A 22968-nucleotide genomic window follows, 5' to 3' on the forward strand; every position below is an offset into this window, starting at 1 on the left:
GCATCGGGACCCGTTTTTTGATAATTCCATAGCGCTCTTCAATCTTTTCTTTGAGAGCACCTTGTATTTTAGTAACATTAGGATTAGTAATCTGCCCATTAAGTGCTGTTGTAAAGGAATAATTATATTGCTAGTATCTTGTACGATTGATCTTCGTATAATTATTCTTAAATTATTATTAGTATGATCATTTCTTTCTGATTGTATTTCATGTTTGGCTGCAATAAAATCTTTTAGTATCTTAATTAATTCTTCATCAGTTTTTGTTTTCAAAGCAACATTTATAGCAGTTTTTGCTGTAGAAAATGCAACTCCAGATCGATTTCTTTTGGAATTATTTTAGCACATGATTTCATTAGGTTGAATATATTCTACTCCTTAAAAATAACGCAAACTTTGAAGTGTAAAGTTATTTTGAGGTGGTGGCACTGATAATGTTGAAGTATCTACAGGTTCTATTGCAGAAAGAACTGGTGAATTTTCAAAACTGCAATCCAAATTAGTTATGTTATCTTTGTATCATCTAGCAGGTATCATGCTAATATGAAATTTTGCTGAACTTGAATATAACATTACCTTCCAGAAATGGCGACAGATAATGCCTTTTGTAACTGTTTCCATGCAGGTACGAGGTGAGTTCCATCGATAACAGTCTTAGCTAAATTTTCGCGTTGTGATAATCCACCTATATGACGTATTCTCCATGTTTTGATAATATTACAAGTTCAATACCACTTAGAAGTGATTGTAATGTTACTTGGAGTTTGTCAACTAGATTCTCTACAAAATGAGTACTGGTGGTATTAGACTCCAAATCCTATATAATATATAACAAATGAAGTAAATATTAATATTTTCATATCAAACTTAAACACATGATTTGCAAAATGATTTATTACCTCAATAAATGATGTTACCAATTGACCTTCATAAGTAAATGACTGAGAAATCTGAAACCTTTGCCATGACAATACAAGTGGTGTTAAGAAATAGATAAGAATTACGTCAATATTAGAAAAAAGCTGGGATGATAAATGAGGAATCCCAACTGTTGTTTAACGTGCTTTAAGATCAATTAGTTGACAATATTTGGATTCACTTTCATGTCTTTTGTCAATAGCTTTTTCAACGTCACAGAGAGTGCTAGTGCTGTTTACTGCTTTTTTGATAATAGCATTAAAAGATTCAACGCTTTAGTGCTACGTGATACACCATTAAATTGGAATGGTAAATAAGATTTAGCCCAACTAGAACGATTAGGATATAAAGCTTTTGTCATATAAGATTGACATTCTGGAAATAAATCTATCATTGATTTCCATTTTTGTTCAAATAATTCAATACTTAAAGCATTTCGACATAAATAAAATGCTTTACTAAAAGAAAGAAAATTTTCACCTAATTTTGCTTTAAGATGTTTTATAATATTCTGCCATATATGAAAAAGACAGTGAAAATGAGATATTACCGGGAAAACGTGAGATGCTGCATTGATTAAACCAGGTTCGAATAAGTCCAAAATGATTTTGGAGCTAAATTATTAGTTGCGCTTTATTAAGCATTACAGTCAACTCCTCTATATCACTCCCGTTATAGTCACATTCTACTATATAGTCACACCAGTTGAATGTTCAAAACACTTTATTATTAAAATCTATCCTATATAGTCACAATCTATCTATAGTCACTATCACACCTATCCTCAAAAATCTTATATTAAAAAGAACCGTTTATAATCACAGTTATATAAAGAATATATTAAATAACTTGGCATCTAATAATCGTACAAAGATGTATCATAGCTTGTTAGAATCGTCTCACTGAGACGAATCGAATAGTGATAGTTTTATCCTTTTCCAATTACTGGCTGATGAGTTATTCAACAAAATGTTAAGCATCGGCATTATTATATTTCTTGATTTACGTTTACTGCGCCATTTAACATTTTGCTAAATTTCTCAGTACCTAGTGATTGTAAAAAAGACGATTAATAGCTCGTTGGAATCACCTCATCAAGACGAATCGAATGGTGGTAAGCTCATCTCTCTGTAATCAATATTGACAGAGTTACTACTTAAAAACCATTTAATATTTTTTAATTTCAGAAAATAATCTAGTGATTAGATTTCGATGTATTTTATACCATTAGATTCGTTGCATCAAGACGAATCGAATGGCGGTAAGATCGTCTCTCTAGGATCAATATTGGCAGAGTTATTACACAAAAACCATTAATATTTTTTTAATTTCGGAAATTAATCTAGTGATTGGATTTCGATGTATTTTATACCATTAGAACCGTCTCATCAAGACGAATCGAATGGCGGTAAGATCATCTCTCTACGATTAATATTGGCGAAGTTACGATACAATAAAGTTTTGAGTATAATTTTAAATTTAAAATTATGTTAATTTTTGGCCGGAATTATGATATACTAATATAAGAAATTTTTTATATAGTCACATCTCTTTATAATCACCAAATATGGACTGTCCCAAATGTGTGACTATAAAGAGAGTTGACTGTACAGGATTCACGTATATGTAGATGCCATCTCATCCTCTACAAGTGCATTTGCCACATTCCGGAACCTTCCATAATTATCCCTGACTATAAATACACTTAGATACATGTTGTATTTGTTAGTTTTGCATGTATTGTCATTCAATAATACATCATGAAAACGGTGATACAAGTCCTGCTGCTCAGATGACATCCAAAAAATGCCTGATAAATGACGTTTATTACCAGAATGACGAATGAACACTTTCCAATTCGGATCCTCAGTCAATTTTTCAAAAAGACTATTAAGAAATGAACCAGAGTCTGGAGATTCATCTTTACAATTTTCACGTAGCTTATAGATTGAATTATAGACATCTTGCTTACGAAAAACATGATGTGGATGTTTTTTCTTAAGAATCTCTAATTGTATAATAGGCGCAACCTTGCAATCTGTAAAAAATCTCAAATCCTGTACCATGTCATCATTGAATTGACGATATCTTGCATTAAGATGAGCAATCTCAGTAGGATTTAATTCATGATTATGTACATCTACTAATGTTGTACATCTTATTTGTTGCTCTGTTTTTGGTAATTTGAAGTTGCAATGCCACTCACATCCTGTTTTGTTAGAGTCTCACACACGATGTTCATTCTGATCAATTTTCTTACGTGCCTCATAATTACCACTTAGAGAACAACGAAATGATTTGTAACGGGTAATAGTATGATCATTTAAGTCTTTATCATTTCGATAAACCTGATAACCAAAGCCTCTTTCTAGGCAATATTCATGTATAAATCTATCAACAGATTCCCAGTCATCAAAACTATTTCCAATAGTGAGATTATACTGATAAGTAGAATAATCAGAAGTGCTTGTATCATTAGATAAAGGTTCAGATAGTTTTATAGATTCTATTGCATTAGATAGAGGTTCTACGACAGAAAAATTATTGTTTGGAGGTATACTAGTATCTTGACGAAAAAATAACTATTAGGAGGTATAGTAATATTCTCTAACTCAACAGAAAAATAACTATTAGGAGGAGTAATATTCTCTAACTCACTACTATTACTTTCGGAAAAAGGTGTATAAAAGGTATCTTCGCTATCTTTAGGAAAATTTATGTAGGATTTCCAGTCTAATTCCATTATAGTAAAGAATTTGCAAGGATAAGCGATACTGCATTAATTATCACATCTTTATAAACGAAAATAGTTTAGTGAGACAAACATTTATTTGAAAGTGTTTGTATGACATACAAATAGGGTGAAAATCACCTCGAGGTGAAATGAAATTTAAAAATAATTAAATTCACCTCGGGTGAAAAAAATTTAAAATCACCTGAGTGAAATAATATTAAAATTTATTTAAAATAACCCGGTAAAATTAAATTTAAAAATTAAAGTAATCACCTCAGGTAATTAAAATTAAAAATAACCTGTGGTAAATTTTAAATTAATTCTTATTTTATTGTAATTATATTGTTTTATATAATTTATATAATCTGATCAAATTTCTGATCAGGTAAAGTCGGATCAGATCAGCAATCGCATGTCAGCCACTTTTTTTTTGCCATGGCTAAGGTACTAGTTTATTTATCTGTGACAAAATTTAGGTGATGAAAGATAAAATAAAATGGCACAGGAACAAGTAATTGCATGCAATTTATTCTCAAACTTTTCTGTATATACTCAAAGTTTGAACTTTATATACGAGATAGCGTTAAAAGGACCCCAAACATCACATATATAACTCATAACTGATCTGCATGAATTTAAGTACTTTTTGCTCCTGCTAAAATAGATCTAATTTGCTAAAAATCAAATTATCACATTTCAAATCTATACTAATTTGCTAAAACTCAAAATATGAGTTAATAATTTTTTCTTTTATTATCAATAAAAAAATAAATAATTAATATAAATTAAACTGCCAATTTTTATAATTAAAATATGTAGATTATAAATAAAATAATAATTAATAAAAATAATAAATTAAATAAATAATTATTAAAAAATAAAATGTTGCAAAACTAAACGGACGGTTTTTGGCCCGCATTATGCTTAATTTTGGCCGGAATTATACTTAATTTTGGCCAAAATATAACCTGACCCCAAAACTAATATTTTTAAAAATATTATTTATAAAGTTTAAAAAAAATGATAAGTTAAATTTAAAAAAAAAGTACCAATTTGCTCAAATATAAAATATGACTTTGTAAAATCAATACAATTTGCTAAAACTCATAATTATGACTATTAATTAATTTTCAATCAATTTGCTCTATCTAAAATTATGAGTTTAACCTAATTTTGATTGAATTTGCTAAAACTCAAATGTGAGTTATATATGTGATGTCCGGAGTTCTGCGTTAAATGCTTCTATTGTAAATTATAGCATATCTGCCAATTTGCAAAATTTGCCAATCATCAGTTATGTGGCGCAGTACCGATTAAAATCGATCAAAACCTGTTTTTACATAAGAAAAAATATCAAAAAATATATAAAAAAACTTTTAAGACCTCTCCCAAAATATTTACCTCTTTAACCCAAAACCAGTAGAAGGAGTTTCTAGAAAAAAAAGGAAAAAAATATTATAAAGTTAGTTTATTAAAAAAAACAAAAGAAAACTTTACAAAATTCAGAATATTTAATGATTTAACAAAAAAAAATTAACTGAAAAATAATTAATAATAAATATCAAATAGATTTTAATTAAACAACTAATTAATACATAATCTAAATTCGCTAAAACATCGTTATAAATATTTAGAGTTATTTATTTATTGAAAAGATTTTTTTTGAATAATTTTGCTTTCTAAATAAATTTTTTCTATAAACTATAAAAAAAATAAAAAAACAACTTCAAGTTGTATTTAATATAAAATAATTACAAATATACTTGCAAAAATTCTCAACTTACTTAATGTAAAAACTGTTTGAAAAGTTGATAGGAGAGTTGATATGGAGTTTAATAGGAAGTTTACAAAAGAAAAAAATTTTTTTAACGCTACTTTTTGTTGAAGTAATTTCTTAATATCTGTCATATGATCATGTAATACAAGTGTGATCATTTTTGCAAAACTTAATTTACCTAATTTTTATTAAATTATTGTCAAATTCCTTAATTTAGACGAATTTTATTAATTCTGCAGATCGGCGGATATGATACATTCAAATTTTTGTGACGTGGTCATAATTCTTTAAGATGATTTTAAAATCTATTCTTAGATCCATTTGTACATTATATAAATAAGAGTCTTGATTAATGAAATTTTTGCTTCTGAAATCATTTCTTCTTGGGAAAGTTCTCTTTAGAAATAATGTAAAATAATATGACACTGATATTACTAATAAAATTTTCCCATATGCATCAGAAAATAAAAAGATAACATATCATTTATGTTATAAGTAGAGTTTGGAACCGATTCTATTTTTGAAAACTGAATTTAAAATGGGCGCAACCAATTCAATCCGTTTCAAACTGATTTTGCAAAACCTGATTGAAACCGAATAACCGATTCATATATATTTAATAATTCTGACCAGAATTAAATGTGATTGGCATAAATCCGGCCAAGTTATAAATCTGGCTGGAATTACATCCCTTGTGTAATACAGTTCAAAATTTTGTGGAACACAAATATCTATAATAAAATTTTGTGTAACATAACTTACCTGGTGGCTAAACTATTTAGCCGTAGTCACGTGATTTAAATTTCGTAATTCGGGCCAGCACTATAAAGTTTCAAATACTGTATTTTATAAATTTTATAATTATTTCTTATTATAGTATTTTATATTACGTCAATTTTAAACTTATAATCAACTTAGGAAAAATATTTGAACAATTAAATATATTAGAAATCTGTTCATTTCATTTATTATTATTCTTTTTGATACTCATTTTATTCGATAAATTATCAATTTAACTAAACCATTTGAATTAAAATTTTTATTCAAAAATCTGGTGATTATTTAGAGAATTTTGAATATGGATTTGATTACAATAGTCTATCATTAAATCAATAATTTCTTTAATTAATTAATTGTAAAATATTGTAAAAAACTAAAAATATCAATTTTTTTGATTTTTATGAATTTGAAAATCAAACTATTTATCCCGCGTTCAATTTAATTGAAAATCTTAATCATCTTTCTACATGTTGTTATAAAAAAAATTGAAAGAAAAAAATTAAAAATAAATTTGTGGGGATAAAGAAAGGAATCGGTTAAAAAAAAAAGAAATTTCCAAAAAAAAGGAATCTGAAAAAAAATAAGTACCGAAAAAAATTCTGAAAAAAAGGAAAAAAAAATATTTTTCAGTTTGGAAAAAAAATTAAACCTAAATGGAAAAAAAATGAGAAAAAACAAATTTTTTGATTTGAAAAAAAACTAAACTGAAAGAAGAAAGAAAAATTTTTTTTCAGTTTGAAAAAAAATTTCGTTTTTTATTGATTTGCAAATATTAATTTGCAAATATTAAACATTAAGTCATTACTCGTTAGTCGCCATTCACAAAAATTAAAAATCGGTTTTGATCGGTTTGATTAATCAGTTTAAACCGGTTTGAATATACTGTAACTAGTTAATTGATTTAAACTAGAGCTCTGAATGGATCAGGTCAGGTCAGGTTAATTGATAAACCTGACTTAAAATTTTTTTTCAGGTCAGGTCAGGTCAGGGTCAGGTTAGGTTATATCAGGGTTGTCTGTTTGGACCTGGACCTGACCTGAAACCTGAAAAATTTCAGAACTATTTTTATTAAAGTATTGAAAAAAAACGGTACAAAACTTTTTTTTTTAATATAATATTATGAAAAAAAACGTTTTTGCAACGTTTTTTATTAAAATATTGAAAAAAATATTGCAAAATGTTTTTTTTAATATAACATTATGAAAAAAATGTTTTCGCAACGTTATTATTGAAATATTAAAAAAAAATGTTACGAAATATTTTTTTAATATAATATTATGAAAAAAACGTTTTCACAACATTTTTTCTCGAAATATTGTGATTCAACATTTTTATATTAAAATCATATAAAAAAGTGAGTTGCGATATTGCGATTCACTTTTTTATATTAATAAGTGAGTTGCGGTATTGCGATTCACTTTTTTATATAGAATTAATATAAAAAAGTGAATCGCAATATCGCAACTCACTTTTATTATATAAAATCAATATAAAAAAGTGAATCGCAATACTGCAACTCACTTTTATTATATAGTAGAATCAATAGTTTCAGGTCAACAGGTCAATCAGGTCAGGCCAATCTTCATACCTGACCTGAATTTCAGGTCAGGTTAGGTCAGGTTATCTGAATTTGGCTGACCTTGTTGAGCTCAGAAATTTAAACCAAGTTTGAATATAACCAGTTAATCGATTTAAACTGGTTTGAATATAACCAGTTAACCGAATTGTAAACTGGTTAAATTTCGAATTGGTTAAACCCAGTTATAAATCCGATAACCGATTTCAATTCTAACCTCTAGTTATAAGTTGTATTGTAAATTAACATATAAATTTTAAGATATATTTTATTAATAAATTTTAAGGTGTGATCAACATAAAGCTATAATTTTGAAAACATAAATATAGTGTACTTTAAAATCTAATGATTAGTTCAGCAGAATGTATTAAAAGCATTATAAATAATTGCAGAAATCATTAAGTTCAATCGTCATGTTTAGCCAGCCATCACTAAGTTTGGCTCTATAGTTTAGTGCAAGAAACACTAAGTTACTATTAGTTTGGTGAAGTTGATGAAGGAGTTGCGCTGAATTGGAAATTAATCAAGAAGTTACGGGGAATATTAGTTCTGGCAATGCAATCTTCTAGATCACAATATGGTCTATTATTCATCAAAATATCAGCACATTTAGAGCCTATCCCATAGATTGATGTCATCTCAGATTTTGAGCAATTGTTGATGTTGAATTTATCACTTCGCGCTAAGAGAAATGCCCTTCCTACAAAGGGACCAAAATACAACTTCCAATTATTACAGTCAACAATAGCAGACAATAGTGGTAAATTCGGTACATTGGAAGGCCCACAAGTGTAAAGTAAAAAAACATCCCCTTTATCACTTGCTTTTTTATACTCCTCATTAAACGTTGTTTGGTTCACTATTGTTGACTTATATTGATGGCATTCTGTATGAAATACTGTATTCTGAGACTGTTGAGTAGAGCCTGCAAGATAAATTGGACAAAATGAATCACCAGCAGGTGCACTCCATTCATTGATAATGCAGACAGATGCATCTGTGAGATCAATATCAATTTGATCATCACCTTCCTTGCAAGTTACCATTTTATTGGTAGAATAGGCACTTGATTTGGTATTTTCTCGCCGGATAGCTTTCTTCAATAATAGTGGTACGTTCCTAATGGTAGCTGAGCCAAAGTTATGTCTTGCGCCAGTATGAATATCTTGTAATTCTATTTCTTGATTAATTTCAAATACATTTGATTTAAGGACACGAAAAGAGGCAATGAAATGTTTGAAATGTTGCCAAAATTGACAACCAGGAGGAATGGTTGGGTCCTCCTTATTCTGAATTTCACTATAATACTTAAAATTCCAATTACGTAGAATACTATCACCTGATGCATTTGCCATTAGCCACAACCAGATATATGGACATGTTAAAATTCCTTTATCACTCAGATCATCTTGTTTCTCCAATTTGACCAGCCCTAGTTTTGAGAGTTCTTCTGGTAAAATATCTGTGCCAGGAATATGAGCTGATAACACCAACTTGGTGTGCATCATAATAGCTCGAAGAACAGGTATTAGATAACGAGTATAACTAATCCATTCACTATAGTGATCCTTAAGTTTATAATATACTTGTTCTGCAATTGAAAGAAAGCTGGAATTTTCAAAATCTACCCCTTCTATAGCTGATTGAAGTGCTTCTAATGCTCTGCCATTTCCGCCCATATCACTTACTAACATATTAAGGAGAGGTGTATTTTTAAAGACTGGCTCGTTCTTTTTTTTGGGAGAATCTAAAGAACGAATTTGAAGAAAAACTCGCTTTTGATGAGAAACTTGCACTATTTCATGGAATGGACGTGCTAAAGTTGCTGTGCAACATGCAATAATCAAGGGTGATTGTTTATTTATGACAAGAAGGGATATCTCCGTCATTAAAGAATAAAATAACGAATCCTTTTTCATGCCATCATCTGGGTTAATTAGAGCAGTTTGTAATCCATCAACAATGAGGATCACAGTTAATTTCTTTATTGCTACTTTTTTTTCTTTAGCACATCTCTTAAGAATACTAATAATTGAAAGGGACTGCTTATCATCACGAATATTGACCCAGTGGAGGCCTTGATTCTGAAGCTGGTATAGCATTCGTTTAGCAATTACATCATTTGCATTGCGTTCTTCTTTCATGTTGATTCTTGTATCATTTTCAAAAGAGATATTGATAATGAGTGCTTCTTGAAAACGAGGTTCCAATTCTGGATCATCTTTGAATATTTTACAGAGAATTTTAGGTAACTCTGTAGCATTACGAGATTTACCACATCCGGCACCAGATGTCATTAAAAAGATTGGTCGTGTTTGTTTTTTCACATTTATTTTCTTTCGAATACGTTATATAGCCCCTGAACTTCTTTTCTTAATTCTTGTTCCAACTCAGATGATTCTTGATAATCCCAAGAACATCCGCCAGTATGTAAAAGTTGTGTAGGAGACTGTCCTAAATCTAAAGGAATGTTATTAAAATCAAGCCTTGGTCTTTTATATAGGTAATCTAAAAATATAGAAACAAGCTAGTTAATAAAAAAAGATCACAAATTTCTTGTTCGAGAGGTAAAACGTTGGGAGACACTTACCAGTGGAAGTGAAAGGGACTACGATAATATGAATGTTCTTGTCAGGTCGATGATTAACATCAAAATAGTTAGTAATAAAATCCACCTCGTCCATCTTCTTGCCTTTGAGTTCATTTGTTATGTGCTCTGTAAGATAAACACCTTCAAGCTTGTCTTTACCGACATTAACCTGCCAAAGGTTCAAATCATCAGGATCACTAATACCACTAAGTTTACTTTCTTTTTTCTTAGAAAAGATATACCGCTTGAGGTTTGAAATTCTAAACTCGCTAATATCATATTGTATATTATCTAAGATGACTATCTTGCCAAGAGTAATCGGGAACGTAGTAGTGTCATCTAGAATAATACAGTTTAACGAAAAAACCATTTTGGTGATATTTCTTTTTAAAAGTGATAAGAGCAATTGTTAGTTTAGAATGAAAAAAAGTTTGAGAAATACATTCATTCTATTTAATAATACTTAAAAAGAAAATGAAAAGTTGAGAAAGCTTAAGAAAGTTTGAAGGTGTATATATACTTTTTTGAATACATCGTGACTAATAATAAATAGACTCTAATAAACTCTTGATTGATGATATATAGCAAAAAAAAAAAGTAATTTATCAATGTGAAAAAACGGTTTTATCATTCTAATTATTTGATTTTGATTCTCTGACGAATTCTCAGGATATTTATTTAAAAAAAGTTTAACTAATTTTTAGGGGGGAATCTTACCACACTACCCTGTCCCAATATAAATAGTACTTTAAATGTGGTAGTACAGGTGAAGTGACAAATAGAGATCAGGCTAGTAAAAAAAACTGTCCCTCAGAAACATAATAAAAAACGTAAACATGTCAGCACGTGACTATATGACAAAATCATTGTTAAGATTCCTCATTTTTAGGTCATATAACGGTACAAGTGGCCGTATTTGAATAAATTAATAAAGCGCAGTAACACTCTAATGATGTAATGATTTACTTTACTCTGGCCATCTTAAAAAAAAAACCGGCCTATTGTAGTTTGAAGTGTTGACGAAAAAATTATTGAAGTCCAGACGAGATTAAGGTATGAATAAAATATATTTTTCCGTATGGCTGTGCAAACGACTCAGAGCTTGTACTATTTTTTTGCTCAGAAAATTCTTTGAAGTGTTAGCTTGTTATTGGGTAGCGAGGCCCTTATTAGATGGAGAAACCTCTTTTTCCAAAACGCTTAAATAATTAAATCACTATTTTTGCCTGGCTTCCTCAGTGAATAACTCCAATAATTCGTGCTTCCTATCTTCTCTTCTTTCGTTGACAATTTTACTATCATAAACTTTCGCTGAGTTTTACTAATGCCAATTTTGTTAATTTATTTCTTACTCTTCCAAACATAACTGACGACCATTTTATTCTATCCAGAATATCGACGTTGGGACAAATAAAATCGGATTAGAGTTAATGGATATTGTGTTAGTATTTAGCTTTAGATGAACAAAATACTGGCAATCTTGTAATCTATTTTTTACATCGATAAATCAGTAATTCTGATAAGGATATTATCTCATTTTTTATCTATGCTAACGAACTTACCATCTCATATAAAAAAATTATCATTGAACATGCAATTCATTGATTCATTGAGAGAATTACAGTGGCGAGCAGGAGAAATTTCACGTGACTTCAGTCACTTGTAAAAAATTTGCAAATCATGTTGCAATATACTTAATCTAACGCTGAAATAAATATTCTTTCTTTACACAACCTTTTATATAAGACTTTTTAAGAAAAAATAACTCTGAAATAAAAGATTTTATTGAAAAATGATAGCAAAAAATAAATTCATGATTATGGATCAAAGAAGTGCAGTATTTGAGTGAAATTTTTATTATGTTTTAAAAAATTTTGAAACAATTGGAGGATGGGAAAATATGGCTTAAATACCTAGTAAAAATCAACTAAAAATGACACAAATATCAAAAAAATATTATAGGCCAATACATTAGGTAGAATTTTATGATAATGACCAATAATTTAACTGAAAAAGTATTAGAAATGACAAATTCTTTTTTATTTGCTTGCTAATTCTTACAATTGGAATTATGAAGAAACTGTTGGATAGTTAGAAATAATACATTATAATCTGGTCAAAAAACTGTAAAAGCTTATTAACAGAAATCTAAGAATATGAAAACTATTAAATTTGGGAAATTCAGAAATGTTGAATGTTAAGGAATGAAAATTTTATTTCTAATAAAGATATAAATATTTTATTAAATTAATAAAATTAAGTTATAAGGAAATTATTAGGGTAAAGGGAGAAAGAATAAGTTTTAAATTGTATATAGTTTAAATCTTATGGCATTGCACTTTTAAATATATTAAACTATTTGCAAATATAATCACTAGTTGTTATGTAAATTCACTTTAAAGTTTTCTAAATAATTTTGCTTACCACTGTAAATTCCAAGCTTTTAGTTGAAATTGCAAAGCCTAAAAAGAAAAGTGCTGAGATTTCTGAATTTAGAGAGAAATTACTAAGATTTGCTAAGGTTAAGACTGAAAATGCGAGGCTGAAGCAAATTATTGAAAAGGATGCAAGACATGATGCTATAAATGTTAAATTCAAGTTTAGAGTCAAAGAGCTTGAGGCTAGACTTGTATTATTAGAACAGAGTTTAGCAGTAGATGGGATGGTATTATCATTTGGTCAGATACAAGCAATATCAGTGATAATGGTATTAACTGTTGATGTATCTGATTCTGTGATAAATCAACTTAATAATGAAGTAGGATAAACATCTAGTGACCTTAATGGTAATGATGAGAAAATAGTCAATTTCTTAAATGAAGCATATAAAAAAAGCATTAATAATGAGATTAAAAAGAGGAGGCGAAAAAAAAAGTAGAGAAATTAAAGAGGTACTTGTAATTTTTCAAAATATGACTAAAATTTTTGAAGTTATGGGCATATTAATTTGAATAATTTCAGAGCAAGATAAGCAAGATTTATTACAATTTTATGAGGTTAGTTCTGAGAAAATAAGATCAGCATCTTGCGTCTTATCAAAGCAACTGCAGTTAATGCATCCAAATTAATATGTAATTTTAAAACTGTGAAGATTCTTTACGATCAGAGTTATATGATATGAAGTAAGGAGTTGAAGCAACAGTTATCATCACCTACACATATATTTACATCAGATCAAACTTTAGAAGAACAGAATCCATCTTCAAATATCACATAAAATATAATTTGCATAACTTTAGAAAGCTAATAAGTTTAATCAAAAAGCAATTTTATATTGATACTACTTGACAAGAGAATTAATAACCTTATTACTATAGATTATAAGAGATCTGTTTAATTTTCTTTAGCCCCAATATATTACCTAATTTATATAATTTTTTAGCTCTAAAGATTTTTGACATAAATTCATATTTGCTATATCAGGTAATATTAAAAAGTTATTTAATTTTTTAATATACTATAAATATTGCAGTTTTTTTTAATTCCGTAAGCTTAAAAAATTTTGTAATAATATTATAATTCAAGATTCATAATTATTTATTAATTTTAATTAATTTTGAATTAAATGATAAAATCCTACTTTACTTGATAATCTAGAAATGATAATTTGAGAAAATTTAATAAAATGAAATATTGCAAAAAATTCTACTCTTAATTCCAATATGATAACTTGAAGTAAATATTAATAAATATAAGATTCTGAAGGAAATATTCATTATTTACTTAATATATTTGATTTTTAAATTATACTTCAAGAATATAATTATAAAGTCTAATTTCTAGGTAAATTATTTCATAAAAAAATTACTTAAAGAAAATTTCCTTTTACATATATTTTATTGTTACAAATTTTCCAGATTGTAAATCATTTACAAAAAGTTTAAAAAATATCAAATAATAAAAAGATATAAATTATCACTTCTTATAGCAAACTATTTTAATTTTATTTAATACATACAGGTCGAATAAAAAGCTATCAGATGATTTTTCATCACCTGATAGCCTTATGTTTTTCCATTGATTTTGCTTTGAATAGAATCTGGCAGGCCTATATGAAATTTAACTGACTTTTAGCGTAAATCAGAGATAAATAATATGGCTATCAGATTAAAGAATATTGGATAAGTTCAATGACAAAACTAGGAGGAACTGATCTAAGCATTCCGATATGACTATAATATTTCAATAAATCAGGTGTATATCATTTGAATATCAGTTGTAAATCGTATATTAATAAAATCATGAAAATTTAATTTAAATAAATATACAGTGCATACAACCTAGTCCCAACAAAAAAATTTTTAAGCGGCCAAATTTTTTATATTATGTAATACTAATCCTGTAATTTTATTGGTCAAATTTATTTAATTTAAGTTATAATTCTTAATTCTAGCCAAATTTACATAGTTAATAATTAAACGAAAGTAATTTTGGCCAGACTTACATGTAATTCTGGTCAGAATAAAACGGCCAAATATTTAATTTAATAGTAAAATATTTCAACTTTGAATTGCTACTACTTTATTAAAAAATACTTTACAGGAAATTTAAAAACATAGTTTTATTAAGCTTAATCTGGTTTATTATTGTACGTTTATACTTTATGTTTATCTTTTTTTTTGAATGAATAGTAGTGATTTAAATTTCATCAAATTTAATTGCTAGGACTAAATTGTATGCACTGTAGTATTTTATTTTACAATTAAATATTGCATATAATATTATTCTATTTAAATTATAATAAATAAATTGCTATATTATATTCAACTTTTGTTATTACAAATACGAAGTAGTAAGTTTAAATCTTGCTTGATTCCGATTTATTTATTTCATTTATATTATAGAATCTACTTGAAAAAAATTAAAATAATTATCAATAAACTAATTATTATAAAATATTAACGAACAAATAAAAAACTTACTTGGTATTTGGTAAAATAAAAAAATATTTATTATTCAGACTGGTAGAAAGATGAAATAGCCTGCATTACAAAGTGGCTTGAAATTATCTATGTATATTTGATTGTTATATCATTATTTTCTTACTATTTTTAAGTTCTGAATGGCTTCACCTACTTTATTAGCATGTCGCAAGAGAATCTGCAACTAAAAAGTTTAGTTATGTAAGTAATTGAAAAAAATACAATGTAATAATTCAGCATATGTTTCACCCTTTACGATCTCTACTTTTTATCGTATACATGAAAAACATGATTCGTATTTTCATTCCTAGATGGATGAATCTTTATATTTTTCTCTTCTTGAGTTTATGTAAAAGGAAAAAATAATATCGTAAAGTGTTAGTATTCCAATAATAATAGCAACTATTATACACAGAAAACACAAACCTTCTTCTTCATCTATTTCTGAAACTTCATCTGAATGGTAATTTGAATCATTACTGATTTCTCTTAAATCCTTGATCAAATTGCTAAATTCTAAATCTGTGAGCATTTGATCTTTGATATTTATCATACACTTCAATCCTCTTTGATGTCTTTCTTTTATTTTTGCAACAAAAATAATATAAATACATAAAATGTTAGTAAGATATAAGACGTTGATAATGATATTCAATAAAAAGTACCATTATCTTATTTCAAACCTAAAGTAAAGTTGTACTTACATCTTTCCTTCTACTGTTTATACCCATTTTTTATCTGTTTGCTTTTTGTTTCTGAGAATTCAATGACAAAATGTAAGTGTCTTTTTAATGATGATGATAATTCTGAAAAACTTTCTTCAATTCCATATTAGTGTAGTGAAATCTTTCACCAAGTGCTCTCTTTATAGCCAGAATTACATTTTGAATCACATATATAATAGTTATTGGGTAGGGTGGTTGAAATATCACCAAACTGCGTAGCAGTTCAAATGATATTTTAACTACCATACCCAATAACTGTGTTATTATGTAAACACTGATGATCATGCTTTTATGACATCATTACTATATCATACATAGTGCGAGAATAATATTTTAAGCTATTTTTGAACTATTTTTAAACTATTTTATTCTCTGTTTCTTTTCTTTCATACTTATATTAACTATAATGTCACAAACGAAGCAAATAAATTTGAAAAGTAAAAGAAATAGGGTATTGTACACCTTTAATTTATTTTGCTTTATTTTGCTTTTTTTTTTTTGTTTTCTAACAATATCTATATTTTATGTTTTAGGATAGTTTGAAAACTTCTGCTTCTCTAAAAGAAAAAGTTGAATTTTATCATGAATTTTCAAAAATTAAAAATACAGTTAACGTGACAAATAATTGAATGGGTTTGTTAGAGAAGTTTCGAAAAGAATAATTATACATTGGTCAAATTCAAGAAGTAGAAAATGAACAAGTTTTAATTGAACAATTGTGTTCTTATTTTGCTAATATGAGTAAAAAAGATGGTTCTGACTATTCTGTTAATTCTGTTAGAGCTTCTTTTGCAGCTATTAACCGCTTCTTCAAGATAATTCAAAAATTAAAAGTATTGATTTATATAATGATGTTCATTTTAAAAAGATAAGAAAAGTTGTAGATGGAAAGATTAGATATCTTTCTAATAATGGCAAAGGTAAAACCAAAGGATCAGACTCATTAGAAGCTGATGAAATAACCCAAATTTTAAATCATAGATTGTTAGATGGCTCCACGCCTGAAAGATTGTTAAGAAAAGTATTTTTTATAAATGCAATTTATCTTGAACTTCGTGGTGGAGAACATACATTACTTAATGCAACTGATTTTTTTAAAAGTGAAGATGATGGATACACTGTTTTTATTTATTGTTCTAAGAATAATCAACATGGTTTTACTGAAAACCAAGGAAAGGCAGATAAATTAACCTTACCAAGCCATCCAGATATTACTCCATTTATTGATCAATATTTATCATTACGTCCTCATTATACAGAACCTGATTTTTACCTTCAAGAAATTGAAGAACAATTTGGTAATATTTCAAATTATTAATATTTTAATTAACACTAAAAATTGATTTATTTTATTATTAATACATTAGCATTAAGAACTGATGTCTGGTATAAGCCAAATCATGTAGGATCTAAAAGATTAAATTCTTTTTTAAATGAAATTTGTAAAATTACTGGCATAAATCTTAATGGAAGGAAGATTACTAACCACTCTGAACATCGTGCACTTATTCAAAATTGTAAAAAAATGGGAATTTTAAAAGAAGATATTAAATTAATATCTCGCCATAGATCTGATGCTGGATTATCATCATACACTTTACCTACTGATAATAAAAAAAATGAGATTATTGGACAGTTAATGAATAAAGTTCATGAGCAGTTGACTTTGGGTATATTGATATTGCTGTTCATTGATTTTTAAAGATTTATTAAATATTTGCATTTTATTATCAGTTAATGAAAAATCAGCAGAAATAGTAAATTCTCAAATTTCATGTATAAATGAAAATAATAAACAAATAATGGACAAAGAGGATAATAATTTTAAAACTGCAAAAGAAGGTAAAGAATATTAATTATTAACAAAATATTGTGTAGATTTATTGGATTTTTTTTATAATTTTTTTTTGTTACAATTTATTTTAGCTTTACTTGAAAAGTTTCGTGAAAATCAACAAAATACTATTTTAAAAACTTACTTCGTTAAACAGTATACAGCATTTAATTAGTAATATTCGTTATAGCAAATTTTTTGCATATGTTAATTGGTACAACACTAAAGATTTGTTATACCAAATAATTCATTTTATCACCTGGCTACTAATTGGTATTTAGGATTTTTTCCGCCATTTATAAACTGGCGGACTAATTAGTAAATCCAGGATGATAAAAAAGTTACCATATTCTTCCGTTTTTAAGCACCACCTTTTTAGGGGAAAATTTTTGCAAAGTTTAGGGTGGTGCTTAAAATCAGAAGTTTTTTTTTTACACTTTTTTTTGCGCTTTTAGTCATATTTGTAATGCAATAGATGGGTCAGAAGATGATTTGTTTGGATAAGATGAAAAAGAGGAGGAAATTGATAAAAATGAAAGGGAAATTGTAGATATAGATAGTGATTCAGCTGATGAATTAGATGAATTGTAAAATGATGCATCATAAAAATAAAATTTATTTTGAATAAAATATAAAAAATTTTCAAATTTAAGGTGAGGCTTATTTTTGTTTTTCAAGTTTTTTTGGCAAAAGTTGGGGTGGTGCTTAAATTCAGGTGGTGCTTAAAAACGGAAGAATACAGTATTTATTAATCTAGTAGTATTTAAATGGATTATCATCCAACCTATTTATATACTAAACTAGATCAGTAAATAACTAATACATATCAAAATTCGTTATAACGAGAGACGACTGTAAAGAATTTTGTCCGTTATTTCTGTAAAAACCCGTAAGAATGAGCCTTTTATGGATCCATTCACAGAAAATGTAATTATTCAATAAATTCCATGATATAAGGTTACTAATTCCGGAAATATGAGCCCTTTACAGAAAAAATATGGAATTTTTATAGGGAAAAATAAAAATGAGATGTAGGTTAAATTTGAAAAAACAATTTGAAAAAACAATTAATACTTGTCATTTTTTTATAAGTATCCCATATAGAATTATGTAAATTATATGTTGGTTTTATCTGTTATGGAGTTTTTTTTAGAATAAAATGGTATATAACTATACTTATGAGCAATGTTGTCATGGGACTGGACAGTCTGGTTCATATCCGCTACAGTATAATTTCATGTCTGGGACATTATTGCCAGCCGTTTTTCTTGTTTATTCCAGTCAAAAGTTTTTTAAAGTTGGGTTAACAGCTTGTCTGTATTCAGGCTATAGACGCAGACATGGATTATTTGACACAAAAAAATCGCCAGACATACAATGTCCCATGTACAATACTACTTTATTTGTATCCTAATTAGTTATCACTCCAAACTAAATTAGTGATAACATTATCAAGATATTGTTTCAATTTACTGTGTACGTATATACTTTTTATTTTATGAATAATTTCAGCTCTTTATTAACTAAACTGAATTGTTCAGCAGGTGTAGGAATATTAGACATTAAATTTATTTAATTAACTTAAGTAAATAAAAGTATTTTAGTTTAAAGTTTCTGTAAAATTTTTTTTGCATTTTTGTATTTGTTTATTAAAACTTTATAATAAAATACGATGTTAAAATATAAAAATATTAAAATTTTAATTCTTGCCATATTTGAAGTTAAAATATTTTAATGTTCTTTCTAAACGGGTACAGGATAATAGCAAATAAATTTTATTTACCATATTTTACCGATTTGGAATATTGGAGCTGGTAAATATGTGTAGAGTATCACAAATCACCAAAATATCAAGAATATTTTGGTTACAGGCGGTTATTCCATAATTTCTACTACATCAAGTGTCTCAAAAACAGCAAAGTAAAGAGAGGCAATGGCGTATCTGAAATTTTCTGTAACCCATGCCGCATGAAGGATACCAAGAGCTCTTCCTTTTTTGTCTGCAACACTCGCTCCCGAATCTTCAGGCTCAAAGTCTTCACAATTGAATTTAAATACTAATTGTTGATCAAACCATACGGTAGGATAACATTTCTGACACTTTTTATCAATTTCTTGGATCAATGGTGACTTCATGTATCCGATGAATATTTCTTTGTGATAGCTATTATGGAGAGGAATTTGGCCTTGCTCTCCCTGCTCTTCTGCAAATTTTGCAAATTTTATGCTTTCGTTTGTTAGATCAATGGAAATAGCAGAGTCAATAAGAAGATATTTTCCAAGAGTAAGGCCCGTAGCTCTTCCTACTTTAAAGACACCAAATTCATCATCAAAATTTTTAAATTCTTCGTATGTATAAAAGCCATTTAGTTAGGTATTTCCAGGAAGATTTGCCTTTTTGAAGAGATCTTGGGAAATTGCAAATTGGTTTGAGCATAATTTATGATTGAAGTTATTGAAAATACAAAATGCAGTATCAACGCCAAAGTTCTTCTGATGTACTTTAGAGAAGAAGTTGCTTCGCATACCACATTCATAGCATGTTATAGCCAAATTCTGCCTGTCATTATTAATCATATTACGTGAATCTTCTGAAATTTTTTTGAATGCCAGATTTTTATCTTCCAATTCAACAAATGACTGTATCAAATTATCTAGATCTTTATGCGAAGGCTGATGGATTACAGTACCTATTCCAGTACTCGATTCACAAAACTTACATACATGCTCACATGAAAGGATGCCCATTTGTCCTGATTTTTTATCACGCACGACAGCGCTGAGAGTTCCAGACGTTCCCTGAGATTCAGTTATTCCTATACTTGACCTTAAACCAACATCCTTCTGATAAGCTTGGCAAGAAGTAACACCATAACCATAAGGAATTGCAAAATAAGCCTCAACAACGTCTACTGGATACTCACGAATTTCATCCAGGAATTTGTCACACTCACGGCGCAGAATGCCCTTCTGGCGAACATATAATATGATAGCAGGGATTTCAGTAAGCTTGCCTTGAATTCGCTTATAACCGGTGCTCACGCCGACCAGATTATAATGCATTTCACAGAAAGATTGCCCCAGCTCATTATCTAAGGCTTCATCAAAAGCCTTCTGCAATTTTTTTGGGATCTCTTTTAAGGTAGACTGCGAATCGTGAAGACTTCATTGTTGAATTTTAGCATTAGCAAACCCTTCCTCTACTGTTATGAAACGAATCATTTGATCTTCCATGACAGTCTCAGTCCTTTTGCGTAGGTAAGGAATATCACGAAAAACCACGTATACACGCCAAGTTGTATCGTCTTCTTTAAGACTTCGATCCCAGAATATGTCCACGACGTCTTTCTCCGAATGTAACTGGCGGAGGCGATTCTCAAGATCATCATCCCAAGGAATTGAAAAATGATCAACGAAGAGACTATCTTCATACATATAAGAAACAAACTTATAGATCTTATCTCGGACTTCCTGATAAGTCATACCGTTGATTTTTAGGTTCTGAAAATCGTAAGGAGTAGGTGTTTCGTCAGGTTTTAATTTCCTTGCTACTTGTATAAATTCCGTAAATGAAAAATATTTTTCACCTTCAGTACAAAGATATCTCTCATGTAACATTGCTCTATAGATACGATATCTGCCTAGGTATTCTACACTCCCTCCTTCTCTCAAAAGTCCCGCTTCAAGTACAAGCTTAAGACTAATATGTATCAGCTCAAGTGGTTTGACAACAATGTGAATGTGATTGTCGAGTGGCTTGTCGGTGAAATAACTATTAACCTTCATTTTTGCGAGGAGTTGTTCATTGTTATGGAGTGTAAGTTCACTTAGCTCCTTATCATTATCAGCGCAAATTTGAACCTTCCATATCCGAAGCCTATTCGCATCAAAGAATTTAAAATCAGATATTTTTTTCGCTTTAATAGCTTTCTTTAGTTGGCCAATATCTTCATTTCTGTTAATACTTAAGGAAAAAGCTTGAGGAAGTGCGTTTGCGTTTCCTTGAATAAGACAAAATAGTGTTATGTCAGCCATTTGTTTGTTCGCAAAAAAAAATTGGAATCATAACGTCATGACATCAAAAAAAAAATCATTGGCACGTGATCGATTTGCCGGTTTGACTGTATTAATAATTAGACAGAACTTTGTAGAAATATTATTTTTTTAGAGAATTGATTACAAATGTGATTACACGTAGCATAATAAAAATAATTAGGATATATTTGGTTAGATGACTTAAATCGGGTAATTGTCTTGATCCAATCCATTAAACTGAATAGGATGGTTTTATATTATCTGATATTATTGATATTATCCAGCTTATCCGTTTATCCATGTAAATAATCGGATAATTATAGTTTGCGGTAAGAATATATATTAACTCGAGCCAAATTTATAATTTACCAGATTATATTGCATGATAGTCATTTTAATATGCTAATTTAAATTTCAAATACTGAAATACTGTATATGTATAAAACCATCTTATATCTGCCAGCTTAACTCATGAATTTGATAATCTGACCCAAATATTACAGGTTGGATCAGGTACCCGACCTAACCCATTTTCCCATCAAAAATTTTACTATCCACGTAACAGTAAAAATATTCATCACAACCGTCACATTTTTTTTTTTTTTAAAACTGTAACGCATCTTTATTAAGAAAAAGAGTTAGGTTCCTAATACATAAGATACTTAGAGCCAAACGTGCACTCCCGGCACGTAAAACCCTATAACAGAGTAATCGAACTATAAATAAATAAATATATGAAAACTTACCCTGCCAATTTTTGAGACCTATGAGCATGTCCGCTATGCTCACTAATCTACTCTCGAACATCGGCTTTTAGAAACGTTGTGTGTCAAAAGTTTTAGGCTTGGAATGTTGTCTTGGATATATTAAAATAATAAAATTCAGGGGTGACGGTAGTGGGACAGTTTGGTAATACGAAATTATATTGTGTAACCAACCAGTTTGGACCCCCACACCCTAGATAGTACAGAATGTTAAAAAAACTTTCAAATAATAAAGAAGAGAGCTACTGCTTGTATATAAAGTAGAAAAACTACTCTATATGCTTTCAAAACTATTCAGCTTACCTAACTTAAA

The 22968-nt window shown here is 28.4% G+C and overlaps 5 protein-coding genes across 5 annotated transcripts; all 5 read right to left on the bottom strand.

Moving 5' to 3' along the window:
* Positions 1 to 2534: 2534 nt before the first annotated feature.
* Positions 2535 to 3661, bottom strand: OCT59_007811 (uncharacterized protein; the record flags this gene model as incomplete). Its single annotated transcript, XM_066142029.1, has 4 exons — positions 2535 to 2611; positions 2750 to 3088; positions 3179 to 3484; positions 3577 to 3661. 4 exons carry the CDS (start codon positions 3659 to 3661, stop codon positions 2535 to 2537), a joined length of 807 nt encoding a protein of 268 aa, XP_065998943.1.
* A 4600-nt stretch (positions 3662 to 8261) lies between these two features.
* OCT59_007812 (uncharacterized protein) lies at positions 8262 to 10082 on the bottom strand (the record flags this gene model as incomplete). Its single annotated transcript, XM_066142030.1, has 1 exon — positions 8262 to 10082. One exon carries the CDS (start codon positions 10080 to 10082, stop codon positions 8262 to 8264), a length of 1821 nt encoding a protein of 606 aa, XP_065998944.1.
* A 32-nt stretch (positions 10083 to 10114) lies between these two features.
* On the bottom strand, positions 10115 to 10745 carry OCT59_007813 (uncharacterized protein; the record flags this gene model as incomplete). The annotated part of the gene is made up of 2 exons (XM_025310966.2): positions 10115 to 10293; positions 10376 to 10745. The coding sequence occupies 2 exons, from the start codon at positions 10743 to 10745 to the stop codon at positions 10115 to 10117; spliced, it is 549 nt and encodes a 182-aa protein (XP_025176345.2).
* Positions 10746 to 19731: 8986 nt separating this feature from the next.
* OCT59_007814 (uncharacterized protein) lies at positions 19732 to 20919 on the bottom strand (the record flags this gene model as incomplete). Its single annotated transcript, XM_066142031.1, has 2 exons — positions 19732 to 20201; positions 20385 to 20919. The coding sequence occupies 2 exons, from the start codon at positions 20917 to 20919 to the stop codon at positions 19732 to 19734; spliced, it is 1005 nt and encodes a 334-aa protein (XP_065998945.1).
* A 102-nt stretch (positions 20920 to 21021) lies between these two features.
* Positions 21022 to 21474, bottom strand: OCT59_007815 (uncharacterized protein; the record flags this gene model as incomplete). The annotated part of the gene is made up of 3 exons (XM_066142032.1): positions 21022 to 21277; positions 21342 to 21357; positions 21444 to 21474. The coding sequence occupies 3 exons, from the start codon at positions 21472 to 21474 to the stop codon at positions 21022 to 21024; spliced, it is 303 nt and encodes a 100-aa protein (XP_065998946.1).
* Between the last annotated feature and the right edge of the window lie 1494 nt (positions 21475 to 22968).

The sequence above is a fragment of the Rhizophagus irregularis genome, chromosome 16 (assembly GCF_026210795.1).
Source record: "Rhizophagus irregularis chromosome 16, complete sequence".
NCBI classification, from domain to species: Eukaryota; Fungi; Glomeromycota; class Glomeromycetes; order Glomerales; family Glomeraceae; genus Rhizophagus; species Rhizophagus irregularis.